At 41.3% G+C, this 17669-nt stretch overlaps 1 protein-coding gene across 2 annotated transcripts in view; it reads right to left on the bottom strand.

Annotated features, from left to right (window-relative positions):
- The window catches only part of CAMTA1 (calmodulin binding transcription activator 1), a 927002-nt gene that overhangs the window by 877071 nt on the left and 32262 nt on the right, over nt 1–17669 (bottom strand). For both annotated transcript variants that reach the window (XM_007453302.1, XM_007453304.1), the window contains exon 3: nt 15686–15804. In XM_007453302.1, coding sequence (XP_007453364.1) covers nt 15686–15804 — 119 coding nt within the window. The remainder of the gene's footprint in view (nt 1–15685; nt 15805–17669) is intronic.

The raw sequence follows: 17669 nt of genomic DNA, 5'->3' as shown, positions 1-17669 counted from the left end.
GAACCTGTCTTGATCTCTCCTCCCCCACCCCCCAATATCCAATCCCATGAGTCCTGACACCTCTGCCTCCAAAAGACACCCCACTTTTCACCTTTTCCACTGCTTCCATCATCTCTTCCCAAGATTGCCAATTACTGCAACAGCCTCTAACTGGTCTCTCTGCTTCCCCGTCAGTCACAGAGCAGCCAGAGAACAGCTTTGAAAATAAAGAATCCACATCATGCCTATCACCTCCTGATAGTTCAGCCTCTGATGACTTCCTGTTACTCGTAAAATTCCAAGTCTTTGTGCCTACAAAGCACTTCAGGATCCAGCCCCTGCCTACCCTGCCGATCTCATCTTCCCACTGTCCACTCTGCTCCAGCCACAATGTTGCCTATATTGTTCCTCAAGCCAAATGCATTCCTGCCTCAGGGCATTTGCACTTCTATTCCCTCTGCCTAAAATGTTCCCCTAGATCCTCAAGCAGCCCTCCTTCATCATTCGGATCTCCCCTCAAATGCCTCTAACAAAGGCTTTCCACAACCAACCCACCTCATGTGCTCATACCTCAGTATTCTGTTTTCTTCTTAGCACTCTCTGAAATTCTTATCTACTTACTTGCTTGTGTACTGTCTTCCCTTCTAAACTATAAGCTGCATGACAACAGGAACCTCGGCTGTCTGGGATCCTTAGCACCCTCAACCAGTGCCTGGCACATATTAGCCCTCAAAAATATTGCCGAAGGCATGAATGAAGGCATGAAACCCAATGGAATACCAGCATGTTGAGGTCAATAAACACGATGCTGTGGCTCACTGTCCAAAAGGCCCAAGATATACGCAACATATTAGGAGAAAAGCCAGGCTACAAAACTACATGTATAGTAAACCCATTCTGAGTTAACAAATAATAAAATATATGCCCGCATCAGCACAGGAATATGTCTGAAGAGACTTACATCAGAAAGTCAACTGTTCCTCTCTGATGGCAGGCTTCCGGGTGACCTGGCCATCTTTCAACCTGGGCTGCACTGTGTGAGGTCGGGGTGGGGAAAGTCCTCCCTCCCCCAAGGCTTCCTGCCTTGCTTCCGGCCTCACCCTCACTCACCCTGACGCAGAGAACCTCAGGGTCTGAGACAAAGAAGTGAGCGTGCTGCCTCAATCCTCCCTCCTGTGACGGAGGGAAGCTGGAAGCTGCTCGCGTGCAGGGAGCACACATTCCCACCCTCTCCTCCAGGTCTCAAGTTCTTCAGGGGCAGCTCCCGTAGATCTGTTTGGCGACACCAATGACTATCACTAAGCCGGGCTGTCGCACTCAGGGATGACGTATTAGCAGCACAGTTGAGTAGAGACCTAAACAGTACCTGTTGTTGGATTCTTCACGCACTCATTCAATTAAGGAACAGTCACTGAACACCCAGTAGGTGCCCCTAAGTTAATTCTAAGCTCTTGGGATCCATCAGTGAACAGAGCACATGAGGATTCCCGTCCACCAGGACCTGACAGCCTAGCAGGGGCAGCCGCACAATACACAATAAAAAGAAGTAAATTATACGCTATATTAGATGATGATCAATGCTAATTCCAAAACACTTATGTCTCACTATCCTCATTTATGAAATAAAAGATACATAATCACCACACAGCAGGTTCTCTGAATTGCCTGAGGAGTGGATTGTTAAAAATTACTGGAAAATGCTTAAATATAAAGTCTTGATTGATAATAATTAAAGCATTTAACAAAAATGATTCTTAAATGATTAGAGTTAGGAAGTCTAAATTTTGCTCAACAGCACAAAAATAAAATAAAACTTTAAAATGCATATTAACAACTGGTCTTCTGATGCCAGGAAAGGGGAGCCTGTCACCACATAGTTTAAAGACATGTCAGGGAAAACGGGAAATGACTACACTCTGACCTCAACTTTACAGACCCTGCTTAATCTGAAGCTACTTTAATGTGTCCTTCCTCAGAAATGGGAAGCAGATGACATCTTCCCTTTCTTTCAATTCTTTCTAAACTTGTATTTAAGTGTTTTTCCCCCTTCTCTTTCTGAAAAAGCAGTCTTTTGCAGCCTTTTCTAAATAAGAACCCCAGGTAACATCGGAAAGCCTCCCTCTTGGCAGCTTCTCTGTCCCCCACACAGCGCACTAAGAGGGTGTGACCTCTCAACACTTTGTCCTTGACCTTCTGTGTTGAGACTTTCCCCCTTCCCAACAGTGATACCCACTGACCTCTTTAAAAGAGAACTATTGGGCTTCCCTGGTGGCGCAGTGGTTGAGCGTCCGCCTGCCGATGCAGGGGACACGGGTCCGTGCCCCGGTCCGGGAAGATCCCACATGCCGCGGAGCGGCTGGGCCCGTGAGCCATGGCCACTGAGCCTGCGCGTCCAGAGCCTGTGCTCCGCAATGGGAGAGGCCACAACAGTGAGAGGCCCGCGTATCGCAGGGAAAAAAAAAGAACTATTTCAGGCATGAGCTACACACAAAATGATGGTTTCTCTTTCGGGGGCTTGGCTTCTTGAAAAATTCCTGGAGCTAATAAGCGATTATACAAGATTAATAATAGAAAGTCTATCACTTTCCTATACATCAGAAATGAACGAGCGAAATTTGAAATTTAAAACACAATACTATTTACATTAGCACACCCCCCAAAAAAAGAATTAGGTATAAAAACAAAATATGCATAAGAGCTATATGAGGAAAACTCCAAAACTCTGATGAATTAAATTTTTAAAAACTAAATAAATGGAGATAGTCCATATTCATGGATAGGAAGACTCACTATTGTCAGTTCTTCTCAACTTGATCTATAGATTCAACACAATCCTAATCAAAATCCCAGCAACAAATTGATTCTAAAGTTTACAAGGAGAGGCCTAGAATAACCAACTTAGTATTGAATGAGAAGAACAAAATCAGAGGACTGGCACCATCCGATCTCAAAACTTACTACAAAGCTACAATAATCATGACAGTGCGATACTGTCCGAAGAACAGACAAATAGATCAGTGAAACACAGAATAGAAAGCCCAAATATAGACCCATGTAAACATAATCAACTGATCTTTGACAAAAGAACAAAGGCAATACAGTGGAGTAAAAACAGTCTTTCCAACACTTCCAGATAGTGTTGGAATAACTGGACATACATGTGTCAAAAACAGTGAATTCAGACACAGGCCTTACATCCTTCACAAAAATCAACTTGAGGGACTTCCCTGGTGGCACAGTGGTTAAGAATCCGCTTGCCAAAGCAGGGGACACAGGTTTGAGCCCTGGTCTGGGAAGTTGCCCCAGAGCAACTAAGCCAGTGCGCCACAACTACTGAGCCTGTGCTCTGGAGCCCGCGAGCCACAACTACTGAGCCCGTGTGCCACAACTACTGAAGCCCACGTGCCTAGAGCCTGTGCTCCACAACAAGAGAAGCCCCCCAATGAGAAGCCCACGCACCACAATGAAGAGTAGACCCAGCTCTCCGCAACTAGAGAAAGCCCACGTGCAGCAACGAAGACCCAACGCAGACAAAAACAAATAAAATTTTTTTAAATAAATAAATTTATAAAAAACAAAAAAAAAGATGCTCCACATCACATGTCACCAAGGAAATGCAAATTAAGACAACAATGAGATACCACTATGTACCTATTAGAATGGCCAAAATCCAGAACACGGACAACACCAAACGTTGGTAAGGATGCGGAGCGAAAAGAACTCTCATTCATTGCTGGTGGGAACACAAAACAGTACAGCCACTTTGGAAGACAGTTTTGGCAGTTTCTTACTAAACTAAACATAGTCTTACCATACGATCCAGCAATTGCACTCTTCGATATTTACCCAAAGGAGTTGGAAACTTATGTCTATGCAAAATCCTGAACATGAATGTTTATATCAGCTTTATTCATAAATGCCAAAACCTGGAAGCAACCAAGATGTCCTTCAGCAGGTGAATGGATAAATAAACTGCAGTTCACCCAGACAATGGAGTATTATTTAGCGCTAAAAAGAAATGAGCTACCAAGCCATAAAAGGACATGGAGGAACCTTAAGTGCATATTACTAAGGGCAAGAAACCAATCTGAAAAGGTTACGTGCTGTATGATTCCAACTCTCTGACATTCTGGAAAAGGCAAAACCGTGGAGACAATAAAGAGATCAGCAGTTGCCAGGGGCTGGGAGGATAAACTGGCAGAGCACAGAGGATTGTTAGGGCAGTAAAACTAATCAAATCATTGTGTGAAACTAATCTAATCATTGTATGAAACTACACTGATGGATGCACGTCATTATACATTTGTCCAAACCCACAGAATGTGCAACACCAAGAGTGAACCGTAATGTAAACTATGGACTCTGGATGATGATGACATGTCGACGACGTAAGTTCACTGACTGTAGAAAGGTACCACTCCAGTGGGGGATGTTGACAGTGGGAGAAAGTGAACAAATGAGGGGGCAGGGGGCGTATGGGAACTCTCTGTACCCTCCCCTCAATTTTGCTGTGAACCTTAAACCACTCTAGAACTTAAATCTTAATAATAAAAAACAGCAAAAAATAGAAGGCGTGGCCTGGGTTCAAGGGTTTCGGCTGTGACTATACCTGGAGCCCAGCCCCTCAGGCACCTGCTCACTTTAACTTCAGGCTCAGGTGGCTCTAGTTTCCAGCCCAGGTCAAGCTACTTTTCAGCTTCCTGGTTTCTTGGACACAGGAACCTTTCCCTTTTTTCCATCAACTCCTTTGGAATCCCAGTAAAGTGAATTCAGCGCTAAATGAAGCTTGCCTCAGAATTCCACCTTGGTTCTACCGCAGCTGCCCGACCTGGACGCGCACACACACCCACTAAACCCTGTTCAATTCCCCAGAGCTGGAGCTTCTCTTCTCCCACTTTCCACATTCCTCCCCAAATGTAAACAGCAAGTTCTTTAAATGTTACATTTATTTCAACTCTACACTCTTCACCAGAACAGAGAACACACAACCACTGAAGCATATGAGAAAGCTCCATGAAATCCACACATCCTGCCCATAAAATTCTCCCTAACAGAGAAAACACTCTCCCAAACACATACTTATCTTTCATCACATTCACCCCAGCCCATCTGTGGTTTCTCATCCATCTAGAAAGGAATTCTTTTTGCACTTTTTCTTTTTTCCCCCAGGCTTCTAAAAAGCATTAAAACTAGAAAACAGGTTATTTTTTTAGGAACTTCTTTTAAAATCTCCAACAGAATTTCATAATCACCAAGACAACATAATTCATCATTAGAAACATTTGGTAGGTAGTATTAAAAAGACTGGAAGGTGGTAGACAAGTAGGTAGGTAAGTAGGTAGATGCTGTCAGCTTTAGGGTTCGGCTGTTTTCAGCTATCTGGGCCAAATGGAGATGGAAGGAGGGGATGGGGTGGAGATTATCTTTCATGTTCCCTCTTAAAAAAAAAAGTCACAAAAATTGGAATATGCCTCCACATACCCCTACCACTGCCATCCATACTTTAAAAAGGGCTCCCTATATTACTTTAGGTAAATACCCAAAAAATAACTGCATTTCCTGACTTCTAGGCACATGAGACATGAGAAAAAGACTCTAGAAAGCATAACTACATCCCATATAGCCAACGCACACTGAAATATACCTGAGTGGTTGAGGGGTAGCAAGGCTGAGACTAAAGCCAAGTGAAGTTGCTCAGAATACATGTCGGGGAGGCTGGGATTCCTCATCTTGATGAGTTTCACCTGGAACACGTTAGACACGCCCATTCTCAGGCCCCACCCCAGACCTACTAGGGCAGAAACGCTGGGGTGGAGCCCAGCAATCTGGGTTCTAACAAGCCCTCCAGGTAATTCTGACGCGCCAGCTCGGCAAGAAAATCACTAAGCTAAAGAATGCTAGGCTTCCCTGGTGGTGCAGTGGTTAAGAACCCGCCTGCCAATGTAGCGGACACACATTCGAGCCCTGGTCCAGGAAGATCCCACATGCCACGGAGCAACTAAGCCCGTGCACCACAACTACTGAGCCTGCGCTCTAGAGCCCAAGAGCCACAACTACTGAAGCCCGCACTCCTAGAGCCATGCTCCTCAACAAGAGAAGCCACCGCAATGAGAAGCCCCCGCAATGAGAAGCCCGTGCACCACGACAAAGAGTAACCCCCGCTCGCCTCAACTAGAGAAAGCCCGCGCACAGCAACGAAGACCCAACACAGCCAAAAATAAATAAATTTTTTTTAAGAATGCCAGCCTTTCCAGGTGTTCTTCCCTCTTCTGTCTTAGCTGACGTTTCAGTGGGGCTCAGCTTCTCCTCATGGGAGTCACCACCACCAAAATCTCCCAACATTACTGAAAGCAGTGGGCTCTTTTATCCCCACACAGCCCATCGATAAAGAGTCCACAGAATATACAGAGTTTTAATGCAACTGAAAACTCTACAAGCCCCTACCATCCAACTTAAAAAATGTGGGTCCAGGGCTTCCCTGGTGGCGCAGTGCTTGAGAGTCCGCCTGCCGATGCAGGAGACGCGGGTTCGTGCCCCGTTTCGGGAAGATCCCACATGCCGCGGAGCGGCTGGGCCCGTGAGCCATGGCCACTGAGCCTGCGCGTCCGGAGCCTGTGCTCCGCAAATGGGAGAGGCCACGACAGTGAGAGGCCCGCATAACGCAAGAAAAAAAAAAAAAAAAAATGTGGGTCCAAAATGCATCCTCATTTGCACTTTAACATTTTAAAAAACAATGTCAGGATACAGCTATACGTTAAGACCTGGGTAAAAGCACAATCTCTTCAGTTGTCAACTCCAGTGCTAGACGGGTATGAAAACTTGGAGAAGATACCAAAGAAGAACAGGCAGCCCCCTGAAGAGAGGCTGCCTGCCCCTTGAAGGTGCCGACTCCACCAAGGCCAGAGGGACAGAAAACCCCCAGAGGGTGATGAAAATGTTGTGGAATTAGATGGTGGTGATGGGCGCACCACTTTGTGTACATACTACAGACCACTGAATTGTACACCTTAAACATAAAAATAAATGAAAGGATGATTAAGAGTTGTTTTGGTTTTTTTTTAAGGCCAGAAACTATCAAACTCTTAGAGGAAAACATAGGCAGAACACTCTGTGGCATAAATCACAGCAAGATCCTTTTTGACCCACCTCCTAGAGAAATGGAAATAAAAACAAAAATAAACAAATGCGACCTAATGAAACCTCAAAGGTTCTGCACAGCAAAGGAAACCATAAACAAGACCAAAAGACAACCCTCAGAATGGGAGAAAATATTTGCAAATGAAACAACTGACAAAGGATTAATTTCCAAAATTTACAGGCAGCTCATGCAGCTCAATAACAAAAAAACAAACAACCCAATCCAAAAATGGGCAGAAGACCTAAATAGACATTTCTCCAAACAAGATATACAGACTGCCAACAAACACATGAAAGAATGCTCAACATCATTAATCATTAGAGAAATGCAAATCAAAACTACAATGAGATATCATCTCACACCAGTCAGAATGGCCATCATCAAAAAATCTAGAAACAATAAATGCTGGAGAGGGTGTGGAGAAAAGGGAACACTCTTGCACTGCTGGTGGGAATGTAAATTGGTACAGCCACTATGGAGAACAGTATGGAGGTCCCTTAAAAAACTACAAATAGAACTACCATATGACCCAGCAATCCCACTACTGGGCATATACCCTGAGAAAACCATAATTCAAAAAGAGTCATGTACCAAAATGTTCATTGCAGCTCTATTTACAATAGCCTGGAGATGGAAACAACCTAAGTGCCCATCATCGGATGAATGGATAAAGAAGATGTGGCACATATATACAATGGAATATTACTCAGCCATAAAAAGAAACGAAATTGAGCTATTTGTAATGAGGTGGATAGACCTAGAGTCTGTCATACAGAGTGAAGTAAGTCAGAAAGAGAAAGACAAATACCGTATGCTAACACATATATATGGAATTTAAAAAAAAAATGTCATGAAGAACCTAGGGGTAAGACAGGAATAAAGACACAAACCTACTAGAGAACGGACTTGAGGATATGGGGAGGGGGAAGGGGGAGCTGTGACAAAGCAAGAGAGAGGCATGGACATATGTACACTACCAAACGTAAGGTAGATAACTAGTGGGAAGCAGCCGCATAGCACAGGGAGATCAGCTCCGTGCTTTGTGACCGCCTGGAGGGGTGGTATCAGGAGGGTGGGAGGGAGGGAGACACAAGAGGGAAGAGATATGGGAACATATGTATATGTGTAACTGATTCACTTTGTTATAAAGCAGAAACTAACACACCATTGTAAAGCAATTATACCCCAATAAAGATGTTAAAGAAAAAAAAAAAGTAAACTCCCAAGCTGGCACTCTCAAACAATTCTAGAAGCAACAGTGATCTAGCCTCTAAAACTGGAGAGCTGGGCTTAAGACAAATCTGTAAAGGTCTCAAAGCATAACCTCACACGACCACCAAAGACACAAAAGAGGCTTAGCAGGTATCTTACCTAACACTCAGCTGACTGGGGGCAGAGCCAAGACTATATCTGTTTCTAACCTGCCAACTCTGTATCCTTTCCAAGACATCAGTGATCCTTGGGTTCACTAAGAAAGTTTTCATTTCACATCTTAATTCACAATCTGAAAAAGTAAAACCTATAACAAATATATTCTAACACGCGAATTCATTGCTCAAGTCTGTGGTTTGCAATTACAGTGGCAGGGGTATCCAGTAGTGTCATTTAAGTTGTTCTTGGACTAATGAGAAAAACAAGAAGTGAACTTAAGACTAAATGATATTATTTGTGCCAAGGCCTAATGACAGACTTAGAGAAAGGCTTGCTGAGCAAAAAGCTGTTTATGACTAGTCCAGTGGGGGAGGGGCGGGATAACTGCAGGGCACACAGTAGTGCCACGTGCCAAATTCAAAAGAACCTGCCTAAGAACAGTCAGGGTTATATTCATGTTGCAAGAGCCAATTTAGTTTGGGCAAAACATCATCCATTGCATTGAACTAATGTTCTTAATATAAATTTTATTAGTTTTGTGGTTTCTTTCATGTAATGTATATATCTATTTGAGTTTTATATTCACGGAAGAATTCTAAGAATTAAGAAATTTATCCTGAGTTTTTTGTGCTTTTCCATATTTCATTCATCCAGCAAATATTTACTGAACACTGAGTATGGGCCAAATATTCTTCTATTGCTACATTTTGAAGTAATATAATAAAAATAGTTTAGGTCAAACTGTGCTGGGTCTACAGAAATATTCTTCCTTTAAATAAGGATTTCTTTAACAGCTTATTCCAATTTTATAAACACTAGCCCACTCTCTGCAGGTAATAAGATCTGCTTCTTTTACTGCTCCTCAGAGCTAAACCCCATCTGTATTGATCTCTCTTCTCCTGTCTCCCCTCACTGACATGGAAGGACGTGCTGCCTCCAGCTTTCCAAAGCACCCTCTGCTGCTACCTTTGCTACCACCAACGCCAAGGTGACGCAGGCTGTCTGACAAACAGGCCTGTGCTCATTTGGATCTCAGTATCCATTTACGTCACTTCATACTAAGTTAAACAGAGGGATTATGGTTAATCCAACTGCCACAAAATTAACATTTAATTACAAATTTGGTGCCATATATAAAAATCAAATGCTTTCACTCTTAAAACCTGGCTCTGTGTATTGTGGGTCATGTGCGCATTTTCCTTTTTGTGATTTAACCAGAAAAGCCCTGCCTGGCCTCAGAGAATGACCTGGGACCAGTCAAACCCTTAACACTGGAGCTTCCTTGGTGGCACAGTGGTTAAGAATCCGCCTGCCAATGCAGGGGATATGGGTTCGAGCCCTGGTCCGGGAAGATCCCACATGCTGCGGAGCAACTAAGCCCATGTGCCACAACTACTGAGCCTGTGCTCTAGAGCCCGCGAGCCACAACTACTGAGCCTGCGTGCCATAACTACTGAAGCCCGTGTGCCTAGAGCCTGTGCTCTGCACGCAACAAGAGAAGCCACTGCAATGAGAAGCTCACGCACCGCAACTAGAGAAAGCCCGCGCACAGCAACGAAGACCCAATGCAGCCAAAAATAAATAAATTAAATTTTAAAAAGCCCTTAACACTGCCAAACTATCTCACTCACCTTTATAATCAGAGTATAAAAATATTTTTCAGTTTAGCTCACATCTTGGAAATTTGAAGAGTCTTAAATGAGCCCCCAAAAATGTGGGTCTATGTTTCAAAAAGATAATATGTAAATACACTAGTAAAACCAATCAATGAAAAAATTACAGCCCTAAATCTATGACTTTATAAGTTATACAAAAATTAAAAATACAAAAATAGGGCTTCCCTGGTGGCACAGTGGTTGAGAGTCCGTCTGCCGATGCAGGGGACACGGGTTCGTGCCCCGGTCCGGGAAGATCCCACATGCCGCAGAGCGGCTGGGCCCGTGAGCCATGGCCACTGAGCCTGCGCGTCCGGAGCCTGTGCTCCGCAACAGGAGAGGCCACAGCAGTGAGAGGCCCATGTACGGCAAAAAAAATAAATAAATAAATTTAAAAAAATACAAAAATACTCAAGAATATATGCCTATACAAAAAAATGATTTTAAAACTTTTTTAAAGTAAGGTGGCTTCTTGTTGTTAAAACAAAATAACAGAAATGAAATATAATTTAACAATTTTCAAAGTCATAAAGTCCATTTTTCTTACTTGAATATAAAAAGTTGAGGGAAAAAAGTATTCAGGACTTAAAACCGTAATTCTCTCCCTTTGAAAAGCATTATACTCAAGGAGTTTTTCTTCTTCAGCTTCTCTGGTATGGCTGAGAATGCATCAGTCTGTATGCGTACTGCTCCCTCGACAGACATTTTTACCATTAAAAAAATGCATTTAACATGAAAATCTCTGAAGCTATCACTAACTACAAACCTGTGCTGCAACTTTCTTTAAGATCAATACAAACTAGAATTCTTGTTTGTTTGCTTACTCTGGAGAAACTTTGTATTAGAGAAAAAACAAATGAAAGAAAGAGCATTAATAGTTCAAAAATAGCAGCACACAAAAATGATCTGAACATAGGTAAGGAGAACATTTTCATTATAAAAGGTTCATGATGCTGCATTAGTTTGGCTTTGGAAGACTGCCATTTGAAATCCAGATCCAGCAAGTGGGGAATGCAGTAGTTGCATTTTAAGTCAAACAGCTAATTAATGACTAAACAAAAGGAATTTCAGTCTGGACAACATACATGGAGCACTAATATGTGTAATTATGAAGCAGTCATTTGTGTAATCAGAAAGCTGCATTAGCATAATTATTTCTGGCTCTGGGCTTTAAAAATATTAACTTAAAATGCAGAAAATTGTAATAGTTCACCTAATGAAGATGTGAATACCAAACTGATTATGAAATAAGAGTTGGTTCTTTAACAAATGTGCTCTGTGTTTAATACATTCTTTCTCTCCTGCCCAGGATATAAAAGTCAAGCCTATCAACCCTCCAGTTGTGCACAGGTACAAAATTTCTATTTTTTAATATATTTTCTTCCTCATCCAGAGCCCACGTGTGAATATTCATTATTAAGAATCAAAACTCCTTCCCTAAGAAATGAGTGTTTGCTACTTTTTTTTTTAAATCCTCAGGAAAAAATACATTAAGTTTACGTATAATACTGGAAAATGCAAAGTGAAAAAAGCAGCAAATGAATAAAAACAAAAGGATTAGAAGTCACTAAACAGCACGAGATCTTGGGAAAGTCTTATTTGAAATCGTTCTTCGGGACAGAACTGTAGAATGTATGGACTCCAAAATCAGGCTATAGGCTTGGACTTCCAAGGCCACCACTTTCAGGTACTTTAACATCTCTGTGGCTCAAGTTTCCTCATCTATATTGTAGGAATAATCACAAAACCTACCTCATAGTATTAGTTCAAGGAGTAAGTGTGATTATTCACAGAAAGAACTCAACAGTGCCTAGCATACAGTAGATGGTCAATAAATGTTAGCTGCCATAATGACCATCATCACCATCTCCATATTGTTTTCAGAACCTGGGAAAAGAGTGTTTATGGCTGAGAAAGCATAATCTAAAATTGATTTGTTTTTAGATACAACAGTTATTTTGCAATTGCAAATAACATTCAAGAAGGGCAGGAGATCTTACTTATTCCAGTGAGTTAGAAAAGGTTAAAAGTGCTTACGTAGGCCCTAAAATCGGTCTTATCTTCTAAGAGCCTTCCTCTTCAGTGACTTTCAGCTTTACCAAATTTGCATGTGAACCCACAATACTAATCTTATATTAACTCTTTTTAATCCGAAACTAAATTCCAGAATGGATCTGACAGGTACGCTAATGTGGTTAAGGGTTATGCGTCTTTAATTCAAAGCCTAGACGACACACAGTAGAATGAATGTTCCCAAGAATTAATCAGCAACGTAGAAGAAATGAAGCTCAGACAGAGAGAGACAGGCCCTGTCAAGTGTGCTACCTTGACCGAATTATTTCACCACTTTCTACCCACACTCCCTCGTCTGTAAAAGGAAACATTACACACCTTGCAATATCATTATAAGGCTCAGAACTAACGATACACAGCACCCAGTCACCAGCAGGGAGCGGGTGCTGATACGCGGCGACACGTGAAAGAGCACCATCTCGCCCTCCCTCTCTCAATGGATGCACATGCACAGTATACACGGTGGGTTTTCTCAAGTAACCGCAGATGTTACAACACAGGTCTGAGGAAAGGACTGCCTCAAAAGTACAGAGGAGTCAAATTATACCCAGGAACTCAACTGTATACACCCATCAGAGAGAGAGAGAGAGAGAGAACATGGGTGACAGAGAAAGATGACAGTTGACATCTCATACAGGCAACCCCGGCCGCCAGTCTACTTGGCGAACAGATGCTGTGCAGAGAGTGAGATGGAAAACACCCACATCGGCTGTGCTCGCAACTGCGCTGGTGCCACATGCCCCTCCCAAGTGCAAGTGCCTGGTCCCAGGAAGTGGGATCAACAGGAATGTAGTTTCTGTACAACACAGCTCCTAAACAGCAGCCTACTCCTTCACGGGGTCCTCCGCCAGAACACGGCAAGCTACCCCAACCCCAAGGCGAGGGTGGGCCCTTCGCAAAGCGGGGTGGCTACACTCTACTCCCTGAACGACTGAAGAGATTCCACGGGCAATGCTGCCTGAACGTGACTGACTCCGCCTTACCCGGGGCCACAAAGCCCCACTGCGACACACCCGCTTCAGGTCTCAGTGGTGACATTAAGGATAGCAGGCTGAAAGACATGGGAAAATGCCAAACCCAGCCAGGTCAGAGAAACAAGTACTTTCACAGGAGTACTAATTGTTTTGTTTCTATTATCCGAGCCAGTAAAAAAAAAAAAAAAAAAATGACATGTCACCATCACCACGTAACACCCTACAGAATTAAAAACTCCTGCTGTCACTCCAAGATTCCCGTTTTTTTCCTAAAGCCAAAAATCAACAAGAAAAAAAAGCCAAAGTCCTCCACACAGAAATATGGGCCAACCTTTGAATTCAGTTCTGTCGCAGGAGTTTTTGTCGGTTTTCAGCACGGAGAGCACCGAAAGCACAACCGATGGCAAGGGAAGAGGGCGTGCGCCTTGGCCCCTGCCAGCCGAGCCCCCCCTGCCACGCCCCTGCCACGCCCCTGCCTTCCACAGGAGCACACGGCTCTTCTACCCGCATTTCAGCAGCAGTGACAGACAGCTCACGCGAACACCCCACATCTCTCAGACCCCATTTTCACACTGCACCAGTCGGAAGGGGATGCAGTCTCTCCTCTCAGGACTTGAACTTAAGCCACACTGGGACCTAAACTAGTGGTCTCCGAGGGGCTATAGGTGTACTGGGTCCTAGGAGAAAATGCAGAACGACTTCTTATCTGCCTCTTAATTTTGTCCTCTATAAAAATTCCTTATTGGGTGTTTCATAATGTATCTAAAATATTAGTAAGGTGGAACACGTAAATAATTCAGAGGTAAACAAATGTGTGAAAGTTGAAGGGCTGTGCTCAAAAGTTCCAAAAAAGTTTTGAAACCCCTCATCTAAATAATCTACCAACTAAATTTCTGACACTGTTACCTACAGCTTTGTAAGACTCTTAAGACCACTAACTTTAATTCACTAAGCAATTGCTGGTTTCAAATATAATTTCAAGTCATAATTAAAATAAATTGCCAATTACATAAAAAGATAATACTGAAAAAATTATGTTTTGTTACATTTATAAAAAAACTAGAACTAATGTATAATAACATAGTATCAAATCCTGTTTCAGGGATTACTAAGCAACTTACTGAGTTCTTTAATATTTCATGACCTAGTTTTGACTTACTGAATGGCTCCCAAATTGTACTATTTTGCTGACAGAGTAATGATCTACGATTAGGACTAATTTTCAGCACCTTTACTTTGTTTTCATGTCTAAAATGTTTCAAACAGTTAATAGATGACTGATTAAAACAACAGGCCTCCAAACTAGCTGTTGGTCAAAACAAAAGTATTCTGTCTGAGGGGGGAATAAAATTTATTCAAATAATCAAAATATACATACCTTAAAAGAAGTTTAAAATCAGTTGAGACAAGGTAACAAAACTATGAGGTTCTAGTGAGTATTTAACTCTGTAAACTAAGATAAGTGAAGAGACTTTCACATAACCTCATAACTCAAAACAAAAGCACTGTAAGTCAAGAATTTGAGAAAACAATTTTTTAAAAATAAGGGTAAATAGGCAGCACTATTTTCTTCTTGTATCTTAATAAAACTGAGTGCCCAATACAGGGCAGGGCGTTGTATGTATAACTTAACTTGGAAGTACTGATAAATGTTGAACCAGCAACATGAATTGATTGAGACCAACTCTGCAAAACCAATAACCCCAGCCATTTGAATTAAAGGAATAGAATTCCCAGCATGATGGACACAGACCCAATTCTCATCACCACACTAAATGGGTATTACCCTAAATTGAAATAGTCAGATTTCAAAATAAAAAAGATGACAAAGCAATCCACCCCTAATATTAAGACTTCCAGATTAAGATTCACCAAAAAAGGAAACATCATCCAACAAAATAAACCCTGATTCACTTTTTTTCATCAGTCTTCCTTCTAACTGAATGTCAGATCAACAACCTACTATACAGCCTTCATCCTTAATACAGATTCCTACCGTTAAGGTAAACCAGTTAATTCTCCATGCAAACTTTCTTCATCAGAGAGGACAAGAGCTGTTTTGCTAATAAGAACCCTGCCCTTCCAAATTCTACAGAAACTTCACATTGTCAAGACACGGCACATTCTGTAGAACACTGGAGCTGTACCCTTATCAATTCATGACAACGTAAGAACTAAGGTTTAACTGAGATGCGAACAGAGTCAACCACCAAATGCAACACACCAAAATGCAAGAAAACACAAAGACAGAAACTCATGCTACCTTAGTAAGTCAGCGTGCACATTTGATAGTTTTCAACACAAGCCAAGCAGATCAGAGACAGGTCAAAAAACATGTTGGTTTCTGTCAAATCCAAATTAAGTATTCTTCTCATTTACAATTTCCTAGTTCATTATTTTGAATTTAAAGCTAATATAAAGTAGCACTATGCAAAATGACCTAGCGAGTTTGCCCTTAAAAAAAATTGTACCCCTAAAAATAGAAATTTATCTACCTCATTAGTGTTCCAACGGTGCCTCTCTTTGGGTAAACTTGAACATTTCGGCAGACATTCAAGCAGCTTTTTCGGTAAAAAGATTTTTACATGACTACTATTGCTGTTCCCATGATCATCTATAAAGAAGAAAACAATAAATTCAGAGAAGATCATAGAGAAAATCTCCTGTTAAGTACACTGGCAAGGTCAGAAACAGCAGCTGAGTTTTAGTCACTGGGAGACCAAGAGCCTTATTACTCTTAGTTAACAAAACTCATTTACACGCTTATCAGATAGATGGCAGCAGGAATCTGGTCAAGAGGCTCTAAAATAAGATTGAGCTTTTTGCTCCATGGCGAGCAAATGAACAGGGAATACACCCCAGCAGCTGCCCATAAACAGAACGTTGCTTTTAAAGGGTCTTTCACCAGGTTTCCATGAAGTACATCAAAACTATAAAATGATTTAAACTCACAACACCTAGAAATCTTCTACTAACAGCTGAAAATGCTTTTAAGGTTTTTAGAAAAGAGGAATTATAATAAAATGTGACTGCTTACTTTATTGATAATACACCTTCATCCCCTGGAATACAAATGAGACTTATCCTGTCCAAAGAAAATTACAAATCTTATGCATATAAGGAATTTAAACCTCCAGTTAGCTGCCTAGGTAATACAGAGGCTCGCCTTTCTAGCCTAAATCTAAAAACATACACTTTTAATTAATTTGATTTACATATATATCTATACGATTAATGTATTTCATCAAAACATAACTCTTCTAAATCAGTGAGGGAAAAGCTCCTTACTTTCAGACTAGATGGTATGTCTATCTGATAATCAGTCTCCCCAATACTTTCTAAAAGAGATCATTTCCTTTTTTCATTCACTTATTTATTTACATATCATTTCTTGTTTCATTCCTGTAACAAAGTCCCTTTGCCTGGCTCCTAATTTCTTGCCAGGTTTGACACATTTAGGTCAGAGTTTCAAATTACCCACTCCAATTTTTTTTTAATGCCAAATGGAAGCCCCAACATCCAAAAGGTACAACGCATAACTGGGTGCCAAGGAGCAATATATTAAAATACTGAAGACTGAATTTGCTCCAGAAAGTCACAGGTGAAATGACTTACTCTGATATCAGTAAGGTAAGAAAGGACTCCAAGTCAAGAGCCCAGGATTCTGGCCCAGTTCTGCTACTTTCTGATTGTGTGACCTTGGGTAAGTTACTTAATATTTTCAGCTTTCCCAAATCAAGGAGAATGAGATAATCTCTAATTCTCCTCCAGGCATAGGTCCCTAGAGAATTTACTGTCACATTCAGTAATTTTAAATGCCTTACAATTAAACAACCTTATATAGGCATACAGGTATTAGTTAAGAATGTTGAAAGTGAAATACAGTAGTATATTTTTCCAGTCATTTACTACAATTTTGTTTAGCATAGACTATTTTTTTGAACATGTGAAAAACATAAAAGAATAAAAAACACTTCTACAGTCATAATAAAATCTTCTCCAAACACTTTTCATCTGATTAACACATTTCTTCTCAAGGAAAAGATCTTAACAGGGAAATACTGGGTACAGAAATAACATCTAAAAAATTTACTACATCTTCCCATAGGGAAGAACTTGAGAGTTTTAGCATATTAAATCATTTTTGGTCCATGAACTACACAACCAATTGAATTATAATGCCTATCCTCTATTTCTATAAGCAGTATAAAAACTTGAAAAACTTAAAAATTGACTGCAAAATTTTAATAGCAAAATAAAATTAAACTTTTAAAAAACCTTGCTACGAAACCAAAAAACAAAAAGGGTTTAACTAAAAGCAAGTTCACAGAAAGTTCTGTATTAATTACACACTATAAAACCTTTGTAATTTTATGTGCTTATGCATGCTCCCTGCACTTCATCCTCCCAAGGGAGGTACCATGGCCATAAAACTTTAAAGTGCACAATACCAAATCACATGAGCCTTTACCTCCCTTC

The sequence above is a fragment of the Lipotes vexillifer genome, unplaced genomic scaffold (assembly GCF_000442215.2).
Source record: "Lipotes vexillifer unplaced genomic scaffold, Lipotes_vexillifer_v1.1 scaffold575, whole genome shotgun sequence".
Classification (NCBI taxonomy): Eukaryota; Metazoa; Chordata; class Mammalia; order Artiodactyla; family Lipotidae; genus Lipotes; species Lipotes vexillifer.
Note: the sequence above shows the minus strand (reverse complement) of the source record. Positions and strands in the feature narration are given on the sequence as shown.